General features: G+C 46.5%; 6 protein-coding genes across 6 annotated transcripts; 4 read left to right on the top strand and 2 right to left on the bottom strand.

The window, feature by feature from the left end:
- Window positions 1-183: 183 nt before the first annotated feature.
- SERLADRAFT_395611 (uncharacterized protein) lies at window positions 184-951 on the top strand (the record flags this gene model as incomplete). Its single annotated transcript, XM_007320894.1, has 6 exons — window positions 184-223; window positions 282-358; window positions 415-442; window positions 493-545; window positions 604-707; window positions 772-951. 4 exons carry the CDS (start codon window positions 430-432, stop codon window positions 869-871), a joined length of 270 nt encoding a protein of 89 aa, XP_007320956.1.
- Window positions 952-1,723: 772 nt separating this feature from the next.
- Window positions 1,724-2,287, bottom strand: SERLADRAFT_473213 (uncharacterized protein; the record flags this gene model as incomplete). Its single annotated transcript, XM_007320893.1, has 3 exons — window positions 1,724-2,083; window positions 2,141-2,197; window positions 2,263-2,287. Coding segments are annotated over 3 exons (442 nt in total), but the record flags the coding sequence as incomplete, so codon positions are not given.
- A 1,719-nt stretch (window positions 2,288-4,006) lies between these two features.
- Window positions 4,007-7,278, top strand: SERLADRAFT_409925 (uncharacterized protein; the record flags this gene model as incomplete). The annotated part of the gene is made up of 19 exons (XM_007320892.1): window positions 4,007-4,255; window positions 4,317-4,389; window positions 4,443-4,519; window positions 4,569-4,661; window positions 4,710-4,874; window positions 4,934-5,045; window positions 5,105-5,220; window positions 5,283-5,380; window positions 5,437-5,626; window positions 5,688-5,939; window positions 6,005-6,101; window positions 6,169-6,323; window positions 6,388-6,419; window positions 6,469-6,536; window positions 6,592-6,680; window positions 6,742-6,760; window positions 6,812-6,943; window positions 7,003-7,141; window positions 7,206-7,278. 19 exons carry the CDS (start codon window positions 4,007-4,009, stop codon window positions 7,276-7,278), a joined length of 2,229 nt encoding a protein of 742 aa, XP_007320954.1.
- A 421-nt stretch (window positions 7,279-7,699) lies between these two features.
- SERLADRAFT_362684 (uncharacterized protein) lies at window positions 7,700-8,529 on the bottom strand (the record flags this gene model as incomplete). The annotated part of the gene is made up of 4 exons (XM_007320891.1): window positions 7,700-7,814; window positions 7,880-8,106; window positions 8,155-8,259; window positions 8,317-8,529. The coding sequence occupies 4 exons, from the start codon at window positions 8,389-8,391 to the stop codon at window positions 7,700-7,702; spliced, it is 522 nt and encodes a 173-aa protein (XP_007320953.1).
- A 428-nt stretch (window positions 8,530-8,957) lies between these two features.
- On the top strand, window positions 8,958-11,133 carry SERLADRAFT_350480 (uncharacterized protein; the record flags this gene model as incomplete). Its single annotated transcript, XM_007320890.1, has 9 exons — window positions 8,958-9,128; window positions 9,188-9,480; window positions 9,529-9,574; window positions 9,630-10,231; window positions 10,296-10,483; window positions 10,539-10,572; window positions 10,625-10,655; window positions 10,714-10,904; window positions 10,977-11,133. 9 exons carry the CDS (start codon window positions 8,958-8,960, stop codon window positions 11,131-11,133), a joined length of 1,713 nt encoding a protein of 570 aa, XP_007320952.1.
- Window positions 11,134-12,164: 1,031 nt separating this feature from the next.
- SERLADRAFT_473203 (uncharacterized protein) lies at window positions 12,165-15,456 on the top strand (the record flags this gene model as incomplete). The annotated part of the gene is made up of 9 exons (XM_007320889.1): window positions 12,165-13,109; window positions 13,190-13,297; window positions 13,372-13,458; window positions 13,520-13,861; window positions 14,004-14,279; window positions 14,342-14,392; window positions 14,454-14,532; window positions 14,585-14,950; window positions 15,004-15,456. 8 exons carry the CDS (start codon window positions 12,252-12,254, stop codon window positions 14,704-14,706), a joined length of 1,923 nt encoding a protein of 640 aa, XP_007320951.1.

Here is a 15,456-nt window from a genome sequence, read left to right as displayed (position 1 = left end):
GAAAGTCACCCAATGTTATGCATTATTATTCTTGCAATTGTTCTTCTCGATTGAGTCGATCAGAACAGGGTTAATATCCCTTCGCCAACTAATTAGTAATACTTGTGTAGGTGATTTGTTTGGTAAAAGCTTCCAAACCAAACAACCCAAACTGTGCACCTCCAACAACTCAGAGGCGTCTACTCACAACAGCAACGTCAGAGTGGGTGCATTAGGTCTTTCAGTAAGTAAACCATACATGCTTTCTCGTGCTTACTGGTTATTTATCAAGTTGTCACCAGTCCAACGAATCATCAACTGTCTTTCAAGATGATTGCACGCGTACTTTTGATACTAGCTATGTTGTCACTTATGCATGGTTAGAGATTTCATCAGTTGATCTGAGATTGTCATTGACCTGTAAACTGTCTTCAGCTGCATATTCCACCTATGAGCGTAAGCGGTTGGTGTATCTAGAGGAACGTTGTTCAGGGAACTGAGAATATTTCTTAGACCTATCTCATCTTAAAGCGCTTGGGAGACCTGAAGAACCACTGCCTCTCAATGTGAGTACACCTATTTTGTTGCATCTCCTCCGAATTCACATACGTTTGCTCTCTGCAGACCATCTACGAAAGCATATTAGCATTGGTTCTAGGAATCTTCGGGGCTTCGATGAATGCACCCCCACTAAAAGATATAACATGGGCCAGCGAAATGAGGAAACGGTTCGTTCGGTGTCACCTCAGCTGTTGGTTCCAAGTGTATTTGCTGACCTTTGAACCCTTAAAGCACAATAGACGACATGGATTCGCGACTGGGATTTGCAAGCTATGTGAATAGAGGTAATACGTTATTGTACTCGCAGAGGGAAAAGTCCAGCACAACGTAGTTGTATGTAGCTGAAAGTTCTACTAGATATGTAGTTGACAATTTATTGGTGAATTTTAATGAGCTTCACTGTGACACCATATCAAAGTCTTCGTGTTAAGGTCAACACGAAGAACCCACGAGCACTATGAGATGTATGGCAGACCTTTGTATATGTCATTAATAAACACAAGTTCGCGAATCCCACTAACACGCACACACTCGCCTCCTGAGATTTGAAAGCCAGAGGGTGAGCTTAATCGTCATCGTCATCACCGGATTTCTTCTTGTTTTTACGCTTTTCTTTGCGTTGCTTGCGTTTCCCTTGTAGTCCGGCGGCTTCGTCCATTGCAAGAAAATCTCGTATAGAAGGTAACGCTGAAGATTCGAGAGGTCTGAGGCGCATAGGTTGCTCGGATTGAGCCTCTTCGTCGTGAGGACTGGACTCTCGGTGAGGTTTAGAGAGATCTTGTTCTGGATGAGTTGTTTGCACACGCGGTGGCTTGGGCTCTGGGTCATCTGTGGCGAACCATTTCATCCTTGTTGGCTGGTCGCCCTCAGTGTCGTTGTGTTCCGTGTCAGGTTTCTGAGCTTTGACTTCGTGGTCCGACTCTTCGTCGTCCTCGTCCCCGAAACCTTCATAGTCTCCGGCTCCAGCGAATATATCAAAATCTTCATCGGGCAAAGTAGCCACAGAATGGGTTACTGCGCTGTTGAGTGCGACATTCGGCTTTGAAGTTGATACTACCGACGAACTCCCATCTCTGACCTCTTCTTTTGGCTCGGGAGCCGTTTCATCTTCTTTGGCTTCTGCTATCTTGGGTTTCTTTATCTGCTTTTGCCCTTTCTTCTCCTTTTCTCTGACCTTCCTTTTCTTTGACTTGACTTCCTGAGCTCCTATAGGCTTGAACCCAATGGGTTTGAATTTTCCTGTCTTCTTAGCCTCCTCTAGTAGTCGTGCTTCTTCCTCTGCCGATTTGACGGCCTTGTCAACAGCCTGTTCGTCCGTTCCATTCTGCTTTCTCTTCTTCAGCTCCTGAATCAAATCTTCCCGCGTTCGCTTTTTGGGCACGGTAGATTCCGCAGAAGCTTCTGCAAAAGCTTGCTCCAGAGATTCGTCCTCAGTGGATGTAATAGTTCGAGCTTTGTTTTGCTCAAGAAGAGCGATGTCCAGGCCTTTCACCAGTATCGAATGGTCACTGTCTCCGCCAAGGTATCGTCTTTGTTCTTCCACCTGAGAAGGTCTGTTATAGTTAGGCCGAAAGTGAACATGATATGATAACGTACTTACTCGACTTTTTTCCTCGTTCACATTTCTGCGCTCAAATTCCTCCAGTACTGCCTCGACCTAGATGAGGAAGAGATCATGAGATATCACAAATAATGGGCTGTAGACATTGAATGGTTGCATACCTGTGCATAATCATTCCCACTCCCAACTCTTCGTTCCGCTGCTCTGTCACGGTATCTTGCCTCGGTCTTCTTGACTTTCCTTGGCTTAAATGTGGCTTGCGCAGGGCCAGCTGATTTTCTATCATTGTAAGATTGCCAATTATTATGCTCAAAAGCACGCCGAGAGGAATGGATACGCACGCTTTGGACGGGGGCGGCTCACGGGGTGGAACCACCTGAGAGCGAGCACCCGATGACGACGCAGCATGTGGTGTCTGCAGCAATTTTCTGAATGATTCCTAATAGACGATGTTATATCTAGTCAAAAACCTAAAGACGTATATGACTGGACTGAACAAACCTGATCCATGATAGTATGCGACGACACTGGTTGTATTATATATATGTCGTTCGTCCCGAGAATCTATTTGTTGTGATTATGAATTTTCAAAAGCCAGGCGCACAAATACCTCATAGATATCAACTTGTATGGCACAAGTTTTCGGTATGTACTAGTACTGGTACAATAAAGAAGTATATGTGGGTGCTTCAGGTTAGACCTCGGCGGTTGTTTGCATTTGTTAGGATCAAAGGCATTTGATCAATAGGACCAAATAATGAAGAATCTCTGGGAGTCTTCGACCATATTCGGGCTGGTTAGACCTAAGTTTTTACATTTCGTGGAATCTCACCATCGGCAAATTTCGATAGCAAGATAACACCATTCATAGGGATATTAATAGTTTTGATTCAGTATATGCTTATCCCTATAGGCTATATCGAAGGAAGATTCTAGAAGATAGCATGTACCCCAGACCCAGATATGTATGTATACCTTGTCTTAGTTGTCTAGCCATTTTCAAGTTGTACATAAACTCACACTCAGGATTGCCGAGGCCAATAAAATGCATTCTGGATGCGATGGACGGAGATGAAACAACAAGGAAAATTCCAAAGAGGGCATACAACTATATGTACACATGGAGATCCGCATTCTTGACATGCTGAAATGAATGCCATGGACAATATGGGACAAGAAAGGGCCATGGATAGGACATTTGTCTTATGAGAACGAGCCTTGTGGGTGGTCCGACAGAGCGCTATTCTCCTTTGCAGAGACGTTTGCTCGTAAATTTAAATCTGTGTGTACATTGTATCAAAGTGTGAATGAAAAGTACAACAGCATATACAGGCGTGAGAATCACATGTCTCCAACAATTCGTACGACGTCTTGAAGGAGGTCATGGCGCTATCTTATGCAATCAAGTTTGACATATTTGGACTCGTCGCGTGCGTAATGCTGTGAATTCATAAAAGAACGATGCTGTTCTGTTTGGAGACAGCAAAGATGGAGCATGGAGAGAAGGGCTGAGAATACGTATCATAGCGAGAACACCTGACACCCGCGAGTAATCCGCGGAGGCAGTATCCTTTTTTACTCCCCACCATTAATATTTCCGGTAAAAATTCAACTCACCTTTTTCTATGATGAAGACTTATTCGCTGTCATTTTGCAGCCTTTGCGCAGATACAGCCACTATATCAATTAAAAAATTGAATCACGATCCCTTGCAGCGAATACGAAACATTTATTTTTTAAAAATAATCACTTGGCATGTCGCAATTCGCACTGGGACCGTTGGCACCCTTGATCTGATATTAGATTAAAGCCATACATATGCTGCTTGCCTTAGGCATCCGTGTGCTGCCCCCTAGTCGGTACCATCGTATCTTCCCCTCAATCTCACGGACTTTCACTAGAGCTATGTCCCCCACCCCATGGACCCCAAATCAATACCCTCCCGCTCGTCGATCCGATCATGTCGATGTATACAAAAGCGAAGCTAAAGGTCAAGTACATGTCTCTGATCCTTATCAATGGTTGGAAAAACACTCAGAAGAAACTGATAAATGGACAACGGCCCAAGAAGCTTTCACAAGAGCTTACCTGGACAAAAATCCTGACCGACTGAAATTAGAGGAAGAAATTAGGTTGAACACAGACTATGCAAAGGTGCCTAGATAAACTTATGGCTGCCGAACGTGTCATTAATTCACGACCTTGGATACTGTAGTTTTCTGCTCCTTCTCTAAAGGAAGATGGCCGATGGTACTGGTACTACAACAGCGGGCTACAGGCACAGTCAGGTAAGGTCATTTTTTAACAATATGACTACGGGCAACCTGAAATTAGCACAAAGTGCTCTATCGATCCAAGGACAAAGCACTTCCCAGCTTTTCTGACAACAGTGGTTCTGGTGGCGAAGTGTTTTTTGACGTGAGATACTTATAGCTAACTATTATATTATAATACTTACTCTGTCCAGCCAAATCTCTTGTCGACGGATGGTACCGCAGCTCTTGCTGCTACCGCATTTTCTCATTGCGGAAAATATTTTGCTTATGGTATCTCGCTTTCGGTACGTATCTCGTTCATCCTCTCGAAATATTAATGGACCTGTTAGTAGGGTAGTGACTTTTTCACTATTTATGTGCGCTCAACTAGCGAACCCCTGGCCACAGTAAATGGCGAGCGTCCCGACCATCACGCAACCCGACTTGCAGAAGAAATTCGCTTTGTCAAATTCTCCGACATCGCTTGGACACACGATTCGAAAGGATTCTTTTATCAGGTCCGTGTTTGAAGCAGGGTTTCTCTGATCTGGCTTATCCAAGGTTGTATCCTGCGTAGCGTTACCCAGGCAGAGATTCGCATGGTCTTGCGACAGAAGATAAGGCTGGAACAGAAACCACTGACGATAGGAACGCCATGCTCTACTACCATCATATCGGGACACAGCAGTGTCGGTACTTTCCATTTTATTGACCTTTGCCCGTTTTGACCGGTGATATGTACTCGCAGCGGAGGATATTCTGGTCATTAAGGACGCAGAACATCCGGAATGGATGTGGGGCGCCTCTGTGTCGGAGGTTGATGGGAGATATCTCGTGCTCTACGTCTCTCGTGATACAGCTAAGGTTGTATAGCATTGCATGATGAAAATTTCCAGTTCGCAACTTTGACTGACCTGTCTTCCTAGAAAAACTTGTTATGGGTGACCGATTTAAAAGAGAATCAGATTGGTCAAAACATGAAGTGGGACAAACTCATAGACGAGTTTGAAGCAGAATATGGCCTGTGGGTGGAATTGCTCTTTGTTCTATCCACATATCTAACGCTCTTATCACCCTAAGTATTGCTAACGATGCGACCAAATTTTTTCTTCTTACCAACAAGGACGCACCTCAATACCAGGTCGTAACTGTAGACCTGGCAGATAAAACGCGAGAGCAAAAAGTTCTCATACCCGAACAGAAGGATGCATCGTTAGATGATATAAGAGCAGTCAACAACGACACTTTCGTAGTGGTGTATAAACGCAACGTATGTTTTTCTCTTTTTATAACGAACTGCATCAGTATACCGACCCCAAAATCCCCTCCAGGTGAAGGACGAAGTATATCTCTACTCTATGGAGGGAAAACTTCTTTCTCGGCTGGCGCCTGATTTTGTCGGTGCTGCATCCATTGCTGGCAAGAGGACGAAGTCAAACTTTTTCGTTACAATGACAGGTTTCACCAATCCCGGGATCGTAGCTCAGTACGACTTTGGGGAGTCAAACGAGAGCGATAGGTGGTCTACTTACAGAACAACACTGCTAAAAGGTATAGTGCCAGAGGAGTTCTCTGCCGAACAGGTTAGCCTTCACTATTGCTCACTGTTGATGCTACTACATCCACGTGCTGATCCGATTGTTACCAGGTCTGGTACGAGGGAAAGGACGGCACCAGGATTCCCATGTTCATTGTGCGACATGAATCCACAAAACTGGATGGGACGGCTCCTGCTATCCAATATGGTGCGGTTAATATTTATCATAAATGCCGTCATTCTCTGATTATTACGTTTAAATATGTGTGAGATAGGTTATGGCGGCTTTAGTATCTCAATCGACCCCTTCTTCAGCCCTGCAATCTTGACCTTCTTAAAAAGATACGGTGCTATTCTTGCAGTGCCTAACATCCGCGGTGGTGGAGAATTTGGTGAAGACTGGCATGTTGCTGGAACAAGAGAGCAGAAGGTAAGCGATACAACTCAGTCCTCATCGTTAATCTGCTAGTGGTTATGCTGACCACTTTGAAAAGATCAATGTGTTCAACGATTTCATTGCTGCGACGTGAGTTATGCAGTTAGTCGAAGAGAGTATTGAATAATACTGTTTCTAGAGAGTACCTCGTGAAACACAAATATGCGGCAGCTGGGAAGGTTGCAATTAACGGTGGATCTAATGGAGGTGCGAAATGCCAATAGGTTTTAGAAGATGGTTGATATATCCCCTTTTTTTACAGGGCTCCTCGTGGCTGCATGTGTCAATATCGCACCTGAAGGCACTTTCGGGGCCAGCGTTGCAGAAGTAGGTGTATTAGATCTCCTGAAGGTGAGTATACATGATCGGCGACTTTTACTTGACCCTGACGGTGTGTCTATTACATATTCAGTTTGCCGATTTCACGATCGGTACGTGTAGTCGGTCAACTCAGTTTACTAATTTTAACCTGGTTATTGTAGGGAAAGCATGGACAGCTGATTACGGTGATCCCCACGACCCACATGATTTTGATTTTATTCATCCCATTTCCCCACTGCACAATATTCCGAGCAGCAAGGTTCTTCCACCCCTGCTTTTGATGACAGCGGACCGTACGTGACCATTTGAAGACGTTGTAACTCTTGGACTTACACTTGTTGATAACCCATAGACGATGACCGTGTAGTTCCACTGCATTCGTTCAAACATGCTGCTACTCTTCAACACACGTTACCTCATAACCCTCACCCTCTTCTGATTCGGATCGATAAGAAGGCAGGCCACGGTGCTGGCAAGGCAACTGAAAAAAGGTTTGCATTCAAATTTGGCGTTGATGAGTGATATTTCGAACTAAAACATGATTGGCTTGTGCAGAATACAAGACGCAGCTGATAAATGGGGCTTTGTGGTGCAAAATCTTGGGCTCGAACCGCGCACTCAAAAGTAGTAGGTGGTTTTATTGGATCGATAAATCGCGATAGGAATAAAATGGACTTTTTTTGGGGGATATTTTCCGATGGGCTTCTTGGTAAATAGTACTGCTTTGTTCAGCGCCTTGTAAAAATAGGTGCACCAGAATAAACACAAACAGGCCTACCACTTAGAGGCTTGTTCATGTCTGCTTCGATGGATGACGGGATAATTTTGGTCTGGTGCGGTAAGTAGTCAGGAAAAACCGCCTGGGAGCCCCAGGCTTGACAAAGAGCGCCTGCGGCGGCCCCGAATTGTTGATAGCGATACATATTTTGTCATACGATATCACGAAGTTTCGGGAGAATCTCCGTCTTAAGAATACGATTCGCCTTTGCCTTTGGAACAGGGGCTGTGGTACAATGTTTTACGACTAGAGTTCTCACAATGCGAACTTCTTAAGACGTACCATTTGTGTTCTCTGTGACATAAAAGCGGCGAAGAATCATGATTGCTTCATCGCGACAGTATCCTCCCGTGGCTTTGTAGGACGGGTGTTTTGGATGTTCAAGTCTATTGACGTACGAAGAGTGGAGTAAGAGATACATATCCGATTTGAAGGTTTAGTGACGCTTAACTTATCATTGACGCCGAGAACAGTCCCACAACCGCCGAATTTGTCATTCTCACACCCAAAGAAAACCTCCTGGATGCCCATTTGTCGGAGTGCTGAGGCACACATCATACATGGCTCTACGGTGACATACAGTATCGTGTCCGATAGAGGATAATCAACGATAATCGGCGTGAGGTCTTTATCAGATAATATTCTGTCGATAGCTTCTAATTCAGCGTGTCTTGTGGCCTATTGCGCATTGATTAACTGGAGAAGGACCAGGACTTCTGGACTCACATTTCTTAGTTCGTTGGTCCGATTTCGAGATTTGGCGATGATTCTGTTGTCTCTCACAAATACACATCCGACTGGGACTTCACTGGCTGCGAGAGCCTCTTCTGCCTGGACACGGATAATGGTTTAGCAGCTATGTATGGTCATCAATTTGACAGACTTCACCATCAACATGGCCTCTTGCATCCATCGTAGATGTGCTTTTTCTAGACTTTCGGCCTGATCCGAGGTATGATCCATGTAGTAAATTGGTACGTTCGAATGAGGTCTGAGTTTGGGATAACTGCCCTATTGAGTACTCTGAAATGGTTACTGGAAGATAATCACAGAAGAAAACATGTCCAGCTTTGCTTGACTTGGGATGAATTTGGGTTTCGTCCAAAAGGCGATCGTGATCATCGGGTGCGCTGGGTATGAAAACACGTGGTCCCCGGCCACTCTAAATACAGACTTATGGATGGTCTACACATCCCCGCCCCGCTCCATTCACCGCTCCACCGACATAGGTCAACGCCATAGTACCCGCAGCCATCCTCCGCATAACTGTTATCCGCATCAACTTGACCACCTTGGTTTCAAATTGCAGTTGCAGTGGCAGTGAGGAGCAGTGAGGTCAGTCAAATGCTTTCATAGCCACTGATGATGATGTAGCCTAAAACATCCGCCCGGAAAGCGCCTTCAACCTGACTATATATAAAACTTCTGCGCTCTTGTTGGAGAAACACTTGACGGTTTTTTACACTTAAATTATGCTCAAAGTCAAGGAAGGCTCGACCGTCATGCACCCAGGCGCGTCAGTCGCCTCGATGGGTCCACGCACGCAGAGCGGAGGATTTCGAACCACGGAAGGCACACTCTATGTTTCCAAACCATTTCGATCCAAGTCATCCAAGAAACTTCGAGCTATGATCACGTTTGCACCTCGTAAATCAGCTTTTGACACGACCAATGAGTTTTCGGGTGCGAATGAATTCCGCGTGCGCATATATCTCTTCCAACTTGTCAGATTTCAACTTATGACTAATTGATACCACAGGGCTTTTTCACCTTGTTCTGGATATCCATATTCCTTTTCACTATCCAAACGTACATCAGCAGTTTTGAAGCCAACGGATATGCCCTGAGCTTCGCTTTCGCTACTATGTTCTCGAGGGATGCTATCACGCTTGCACTGAGTGACGCCCTTCTGGTTCTGACCACGGCTATATGCGTCCCATTCGCAATATTGATAAGCAAGGGATGGATAAGATATTATTCGACAGGGTTGATTATTCAGCACGTGTTCCAGACATGCATGCTAGTCACGGCTGTAACATGGACGTTCAATAGGTGAGTTTCTTTCCTTTTCTCAAGTTCTGGATTATGGACTTTTGACAGGCAATGGCCATGGGTTCAATCTGGATATTTGACATTGCACACACTCGTACGTATCAGTGTTGTGTTCGTTATACTATAACGTGGTTATACATTCACCACAGGTCATGATCATGAAAATGCACTCATACATGACTATCAACGGTTACTTGCAACATGTTTCGACACGGTCTAAAGAACTTCTGGAAGATATTCGCAGGGTGACTTTAGAAGTAGGAGGTTGGGATCAGGCTCTTTCAGATGCAAAAGCGCGACACGAGGAAACCGAGACTGATGCGCATACGACCGACAGTAACGGTATCAGCACGCCGAATGATACACCAGCCGAACGTGACGGAAATACAGTGAAATCATTTACGGACGCACCTACAGCAGCAGCACTGCGCCATCGCCTTGTAGCAATCTCCGGGAGCGGGAACACCGGTGTCAGCACTCCTTCCGTTGACCCAACCTTTATGCAAGAGTCTTCATCGCCCAATGGGAACCACGACTACGAAATTGATGATCCGCCCGCATATATGCTAGTAGACCACCCGGACGAACGAATTTCAGCACTCGCAAAGGAGTACAAGGAGCTGGATAGCGAGCTGGTGAGCACTGGCCCAAGTCGAGTGCGGTGGCCGGAAAATATCAGTATAAAGAACTTTGCTTTATATCAACTAACCCCCACTCTCGTATATGAACTTGAGTACCCCAGAACCGATCGGTATGCGTTCTTCCCCTCAACTTTATATCTGATGGCTGATGGAAGGTGTTCGGAATTGATGTAGTATTCGTCCGTTGTATGTTTTCGAGAAAACAGTTGGTTTTATGGGTACCTTTGCACTGCTGTATAGCGTCACGGAAAATTTCATCATCCCGCTTACTCCAACGCCTGACCAATCGTTCTTCCGTTCCTTACTGGACCTTGCACTTCCTTTTATGATAGCGTACCTTCTACTATTTTACATAATCTTTGGTATGGCTGGTTCTTCACGTCCTTTTATTAAATTTGCTGACAGCAAGTGTAACAGAATGTATCTGCAATGGTTTTGCAGAACTATCATAGTAAGTATCTTTCACTGACAGGGAAGGACGTAGATCTAATGCTACTTGCTAGTTTTGCGGACCGTCAATTCTACGAAGACTGGGTAAGTTATTATGTCATTGAAAGTCGGATCATTCATACTGAAGGTGATGGTGATCAAGTGGAACTCGACCTCATGGGACGAATTTTCTCGTAAATGGAACAAACCAGTTCACAGCTTTCTGCTCCGGCACGTGTATGCGTCGACGCTAGCTTCATACAAAGTGTCGCGCACCACTGCCATGTTTGTCACCTTTCTATTGAGCGCGGCGGCCCACGAGTTAGTGATGACGGTTGTAACCAAGAAAATACGGTGAGTGATTCGAGCAAGCGAATAGCAGCAATGAAAGTAGCTGGAGAGTCTGATATTCTATTCCTGGTATAGGATGTACCTCTTCCTTTTACAGCTGATCCAGATACCGCTCATCATGGTCAGTCGAATGCCGGCGATTAAGCGCAACAAACTCATGGGCAATGTCGTCTTCTGGTTGGGCTTATACGCCGGCTTTCCACTGCTGTGCGTCGCATATGTCGCGTATTGAGGACACGACCTTTTTTATGGTGTCCGGTCCGGTGGATGGAATGCCTCGTTGGGCTGTAAAGACGTATATCAACACGAGCATAGAGGAAGCACAATAAGGCAGGCTCGTGATAAGATACATTTGGGTAATCTATATCACTACATCACGTCTTTGTACATTTTAATTAGGTACGTTGTACCTTCTGATAGCAAACGTCTTCTACGCACGAGGGGGCGCTGTATCGTGAATTTCATTTTGATAAAAGGTGGCTATCGGGTCGTTATCGATGGCAAGAAAAGGGCGAGGAAGCCAATCTGAATCACTTTTTCTGTCAGATATGATAGAGAGCGAGAGTGCCCCACTTTATGTCACTCCACATGACAGAGTCTACGCTGGATCGGAACCGAGTAGGTGCCATACAGGGGCTATTAATACAAATGTAGCATTACAACTCAATCTGTAAATCGAAGGGATATCAAAAGAATTTTCAGTTTTCAGTATTAGATCTGTCCCTGCTCTCTCGTTTCATAGTCGCAAAGGCGAAGATAGTGTATAGGGACGGGGAAAGAGAGGTACGCGGTAAGGGAGGGAATAGCCGAGGACGAGTGTGATCAGGATCCGAGGCAATCCTGTGAGCCGACAGGCTGCCTTGCACTGACAGCGTTTGGGGTAGACTTTTATGGTCAGCTTACGAGAACTACCAGGACAGTAATCATTCTGGCTGTACGGGCCTTGATATGAAAGCAGGGCAACGTTATTGTACCCCACGGTCGCACGAGAGGCCGATGGGCATAAAAGGCATGGCGACGAAGGTCTACTGCCTCGGATAAGAAGATCGCCGGTGATAGACAGAGGTAAAGCACTTGTATGGAATCGATATCGGCTTGCTGGGCCAGAATAAGTAGGACAGCCCCGATCCAGTTCTATTGATTTTGACATCATTTGGCCCGAAACATGCCCAGGTCGCATTGAATTCGCGAGACATTCGTAAGGCGTGTAAAGCGGGTGCCGGCACCATATATAAACCTGACCCCTGCGCTCAACTGCTGGTTGGCCGAGTAAAACTCGCCCACCATACACAGAGACCACACGCACCAGTTTCCACCATAGACCAGCACGCAGAAAGCACACCTGGCAGGATGCAGCCAAAAGCGATCAAGCGAATCGTGAAAGCAGTCAAGCGCCGTTTATCGCATGGCAAACACAAACATACAGACTCAGCCACCACCACTCCTTCTTCCTCCCGCCACCCTTCTCTCCTCCACGACGACTCTTTCTCTCCCCCCACCTTGACTGTCCCCGCATCCCCCAGAAGTGGTTCAAGCAGCCAGACTCTCGGTGCTTCTCCTCAGACAAAAATAATCGATATCTGCGCAAGCTCGACCGCTTCGTCTGAAGGCGTCATGTCTGCACACTCCCATCCCTCAGAGCTCTCGACGACCAACAGTGATGTAGTCACAGCAGAGTCGGGGCCATCGGAGCCAGCGCAATCGATGCTGGGTCTATCAGGCATGGTCGACGCTGGCCATCTTGCACACTCGGATCCTGTTCGGGAGACAGTCGATTCGGAGTCTCATGATGATCCATCGATGTATGGATCAGCCAGGCAGTCAATGGCTACCAGCACCTCACAGGAGGGGACGATCGAGCTTGCTCAATCGTCCGAGCTGCAGCCGCTTGCAGAGGAGACCGGTGAGGGTCCCCTCGTCGTCAGTCATTCCCCAATAGTGGTGGAACCTGATGTACCAGACCCATTCATCGTGGATGACTCGGCGAATTCTGCTTCAGAAGAAGATGCTTCTTCTTCTCAAGCAGAGGATATTCCTCTAGCCCAGTCCACCTCCCTATCTGTCTCAGATGCCCCTGCTTCTGTCGCGCTCTCTTCTCCCAACGTCAGCAAGGACGTACTTCCTCCTCCGCCTGTAGAAGAGGAAGAATCGCACGATTTGTATCTCCCCGGGCTTGTCATGCCCACCATGTTTCTGCCTATTCCCAATGTACGCCTATCGCTCTCTTATCATTTGACTTGGTGGTTTTCTTCTCGCTCCCCATTAATGTATCGCCCATGTACTATTAGACGGACCCTTTGACTACCCTCTTGACAAAATATATAACACCATCTGAAAAGCGGCCTGTACGAGACGTCACTGGTGATTGGCAGCATACTGATTTCCATACCATGGTCGTAAGTCTTGAGAAACGCTGGCTCTTGCCATCTGTGAACATCTCTCGATGACCACTTTCGCGGATTGTTCTTAGATGTCGAACAGTTGGCGACCACTGGCAAGGATGGCTCGAGACCGTCTTGTCACTTCCAACCCTGAAGACCTGAATCTCGTCCTTGGAGTGAGTTGTGTATCACACTAACCCGGTCCTTTCTCATCTCATCAAATTCTCTCACTATCAGCTGTGGTACCTCCGGCTATCCTCCCTATCCAGGCTTCGTCTATACAACCAAACCTCCGCCGAGTGCACCAACCTCTTCACCGTCCTAAACGCCATTGAACCGCCCTCTGCCCGCGCATGGCTCTTCGACCGAATCCTGCCCTTCGAGCTCGAAGTCATGTTCACCAGGCTCAAGTACTGGACGGGCGACCACATGGGATACCTCGACGCCCTCAGCGGCCTCCTCAAGAAATGCAAGGCAAAGGCACGACAGAACAGGTCGGATCCTGCCGCTTTGATGATGTGGCAGGAACGCAGGTCGAGGATATGTCTTATTGTTGCGTCGCAGTTTATGGAGATGAAGGTGATTGGTCTCTTGCCTTTTCTTATTTTTTCTTTCTATCTGGTGTTTCGTAACGGCCTTGAGTCTCTCCTATAGCACACATGAATCTCTCTTTATTTATCACATTGTTTAAATCTCTCTGACCACGCTTTTTCTGGTACAGGAATATATGGCCGCCGCCAAGCTCCTCGAGCCTCTCTGCGACCAACCCAACGGCGTCACTTCACCCGCACTACAGTCTTCAGTCGCACGCATCTACCTCCAAGGCGGCTATCTCGCCATGGCATCCAAACATTTCGAAGCCGTGAACGCAGATCCGACCGCCGAACAGGCCTTGAAGGACATGAACGCCGCCCTTCTTGCGTCAGCACAGGGAGATTGGTCGAAAGCGAGCGACGTTCTCAAAACCGTGCTGGCAGACGATCCGGAGAATTTTGTAGTATGTTATATGCAGCCGTTGTAACGTTGTGTCGAATCTTCTCTAATTTCGTGTCTTTGAAGGCCGCGAACAACCTCTCAGTAGCCCTTCTTAGTCAAGGCAAGATCAAAGAGGTGCGTTCTGTCGGCGTATAAACTTATAAATCTCATGTGTAAACAACATTTGATGACACAGGGCATCGAAATTTTGGAAGCCGCCTTAGCCAGTTCACCGTCTACGGTAGTAGTCGCAGAACCGTTTCTCTTTAACCTCTGTAAGCTCAAACATCTTGCTTCTGCATTTTCTCATCATGATCACCACTCCAGCAACTTTGTATGAGCTCCGCTCCGCCGCCGCACTGGACAGGAAACGCGATTTGCTCGTTGAAGTTGCGAGGTGGAGTGGCGACGGGCTCAAGACGGCGTGTCTAAAGATGCCATCGAATTAAAGTGACCATATATTTCATAGGAACAGAACAGCGTAACAATAATGAATGGACATGATGACAGTGTAATACAATTGCTTACTAAAGTTCTAACGCGATCGATCTTGGTATACCGTTGCTCCAACACAAACCACCACAATATAAGACACACACCGTCGATTCAATGAAATCGATAAACGCAACAAATGAAAGAATCCTTAGAGGCCGGCTTGTCGATTGAGCATGTATAGTTGCAGATCTTGCCAGCCTGGTGTAACACAATGAATTAAAAGATACATGAACAGAAATACGCTCACTTACCGCCTCCAACACGACACATAACTTTCTTGGTAGTGTGGTCATGTCCATTCGATCTTGCTCCAGATCGCGTCATTGTAGTAAGTCTGCAGGTCACAACTTTTCTTGCGAGTGAATTCGAAAATGCATATTGGGCACGGATTTCCTCGCCTTCACGCGGCACAGCGCGAAGCGGGGGATCAATGCGCTCGATGAGCAGTCCGTGAGCGATAGAGTTCACGATGGAAGCTACCTCGACGTCGAGAGGGTCCTTTGAATTGGTAGGAACGTATTGATGGACAGGATACTGGTCCAGGCTTGTAGGTGTATGTGCCCCAGCACGAGAGCCTGGGCGTGAATTAGGGGTTCGAGTAGTAGAAGCATCCCTGAAACTTGATGGTGGGAGCTTGCTAATAACCGATGGGCGTGGCGTTGCACGAGAGGCACTTGCCTGATAAAACGGTATTTGCTGCGTCC

The sequence above is a fragment of the Serpula lacrymans genome (assembly GCF_000218685.1).
Source record: "Serpula lacrymans var. lacrymans S7.9 unplaced genomic scaffold SERLAscaffold_10, whole genome shotgun sequence".
NCBI classification, from domain to species: domain Eukaryota; kingdom Fungi; phylum Basidiomycota; class Agaricomycetes; order Boletales; family Serpulaceae; genus Serpula; species Serpula lacrymans.
Note: the sequence above shows the minus strand (reverse complement) of the source record. Positions and strands in the feature narration are given on the sequence as shown.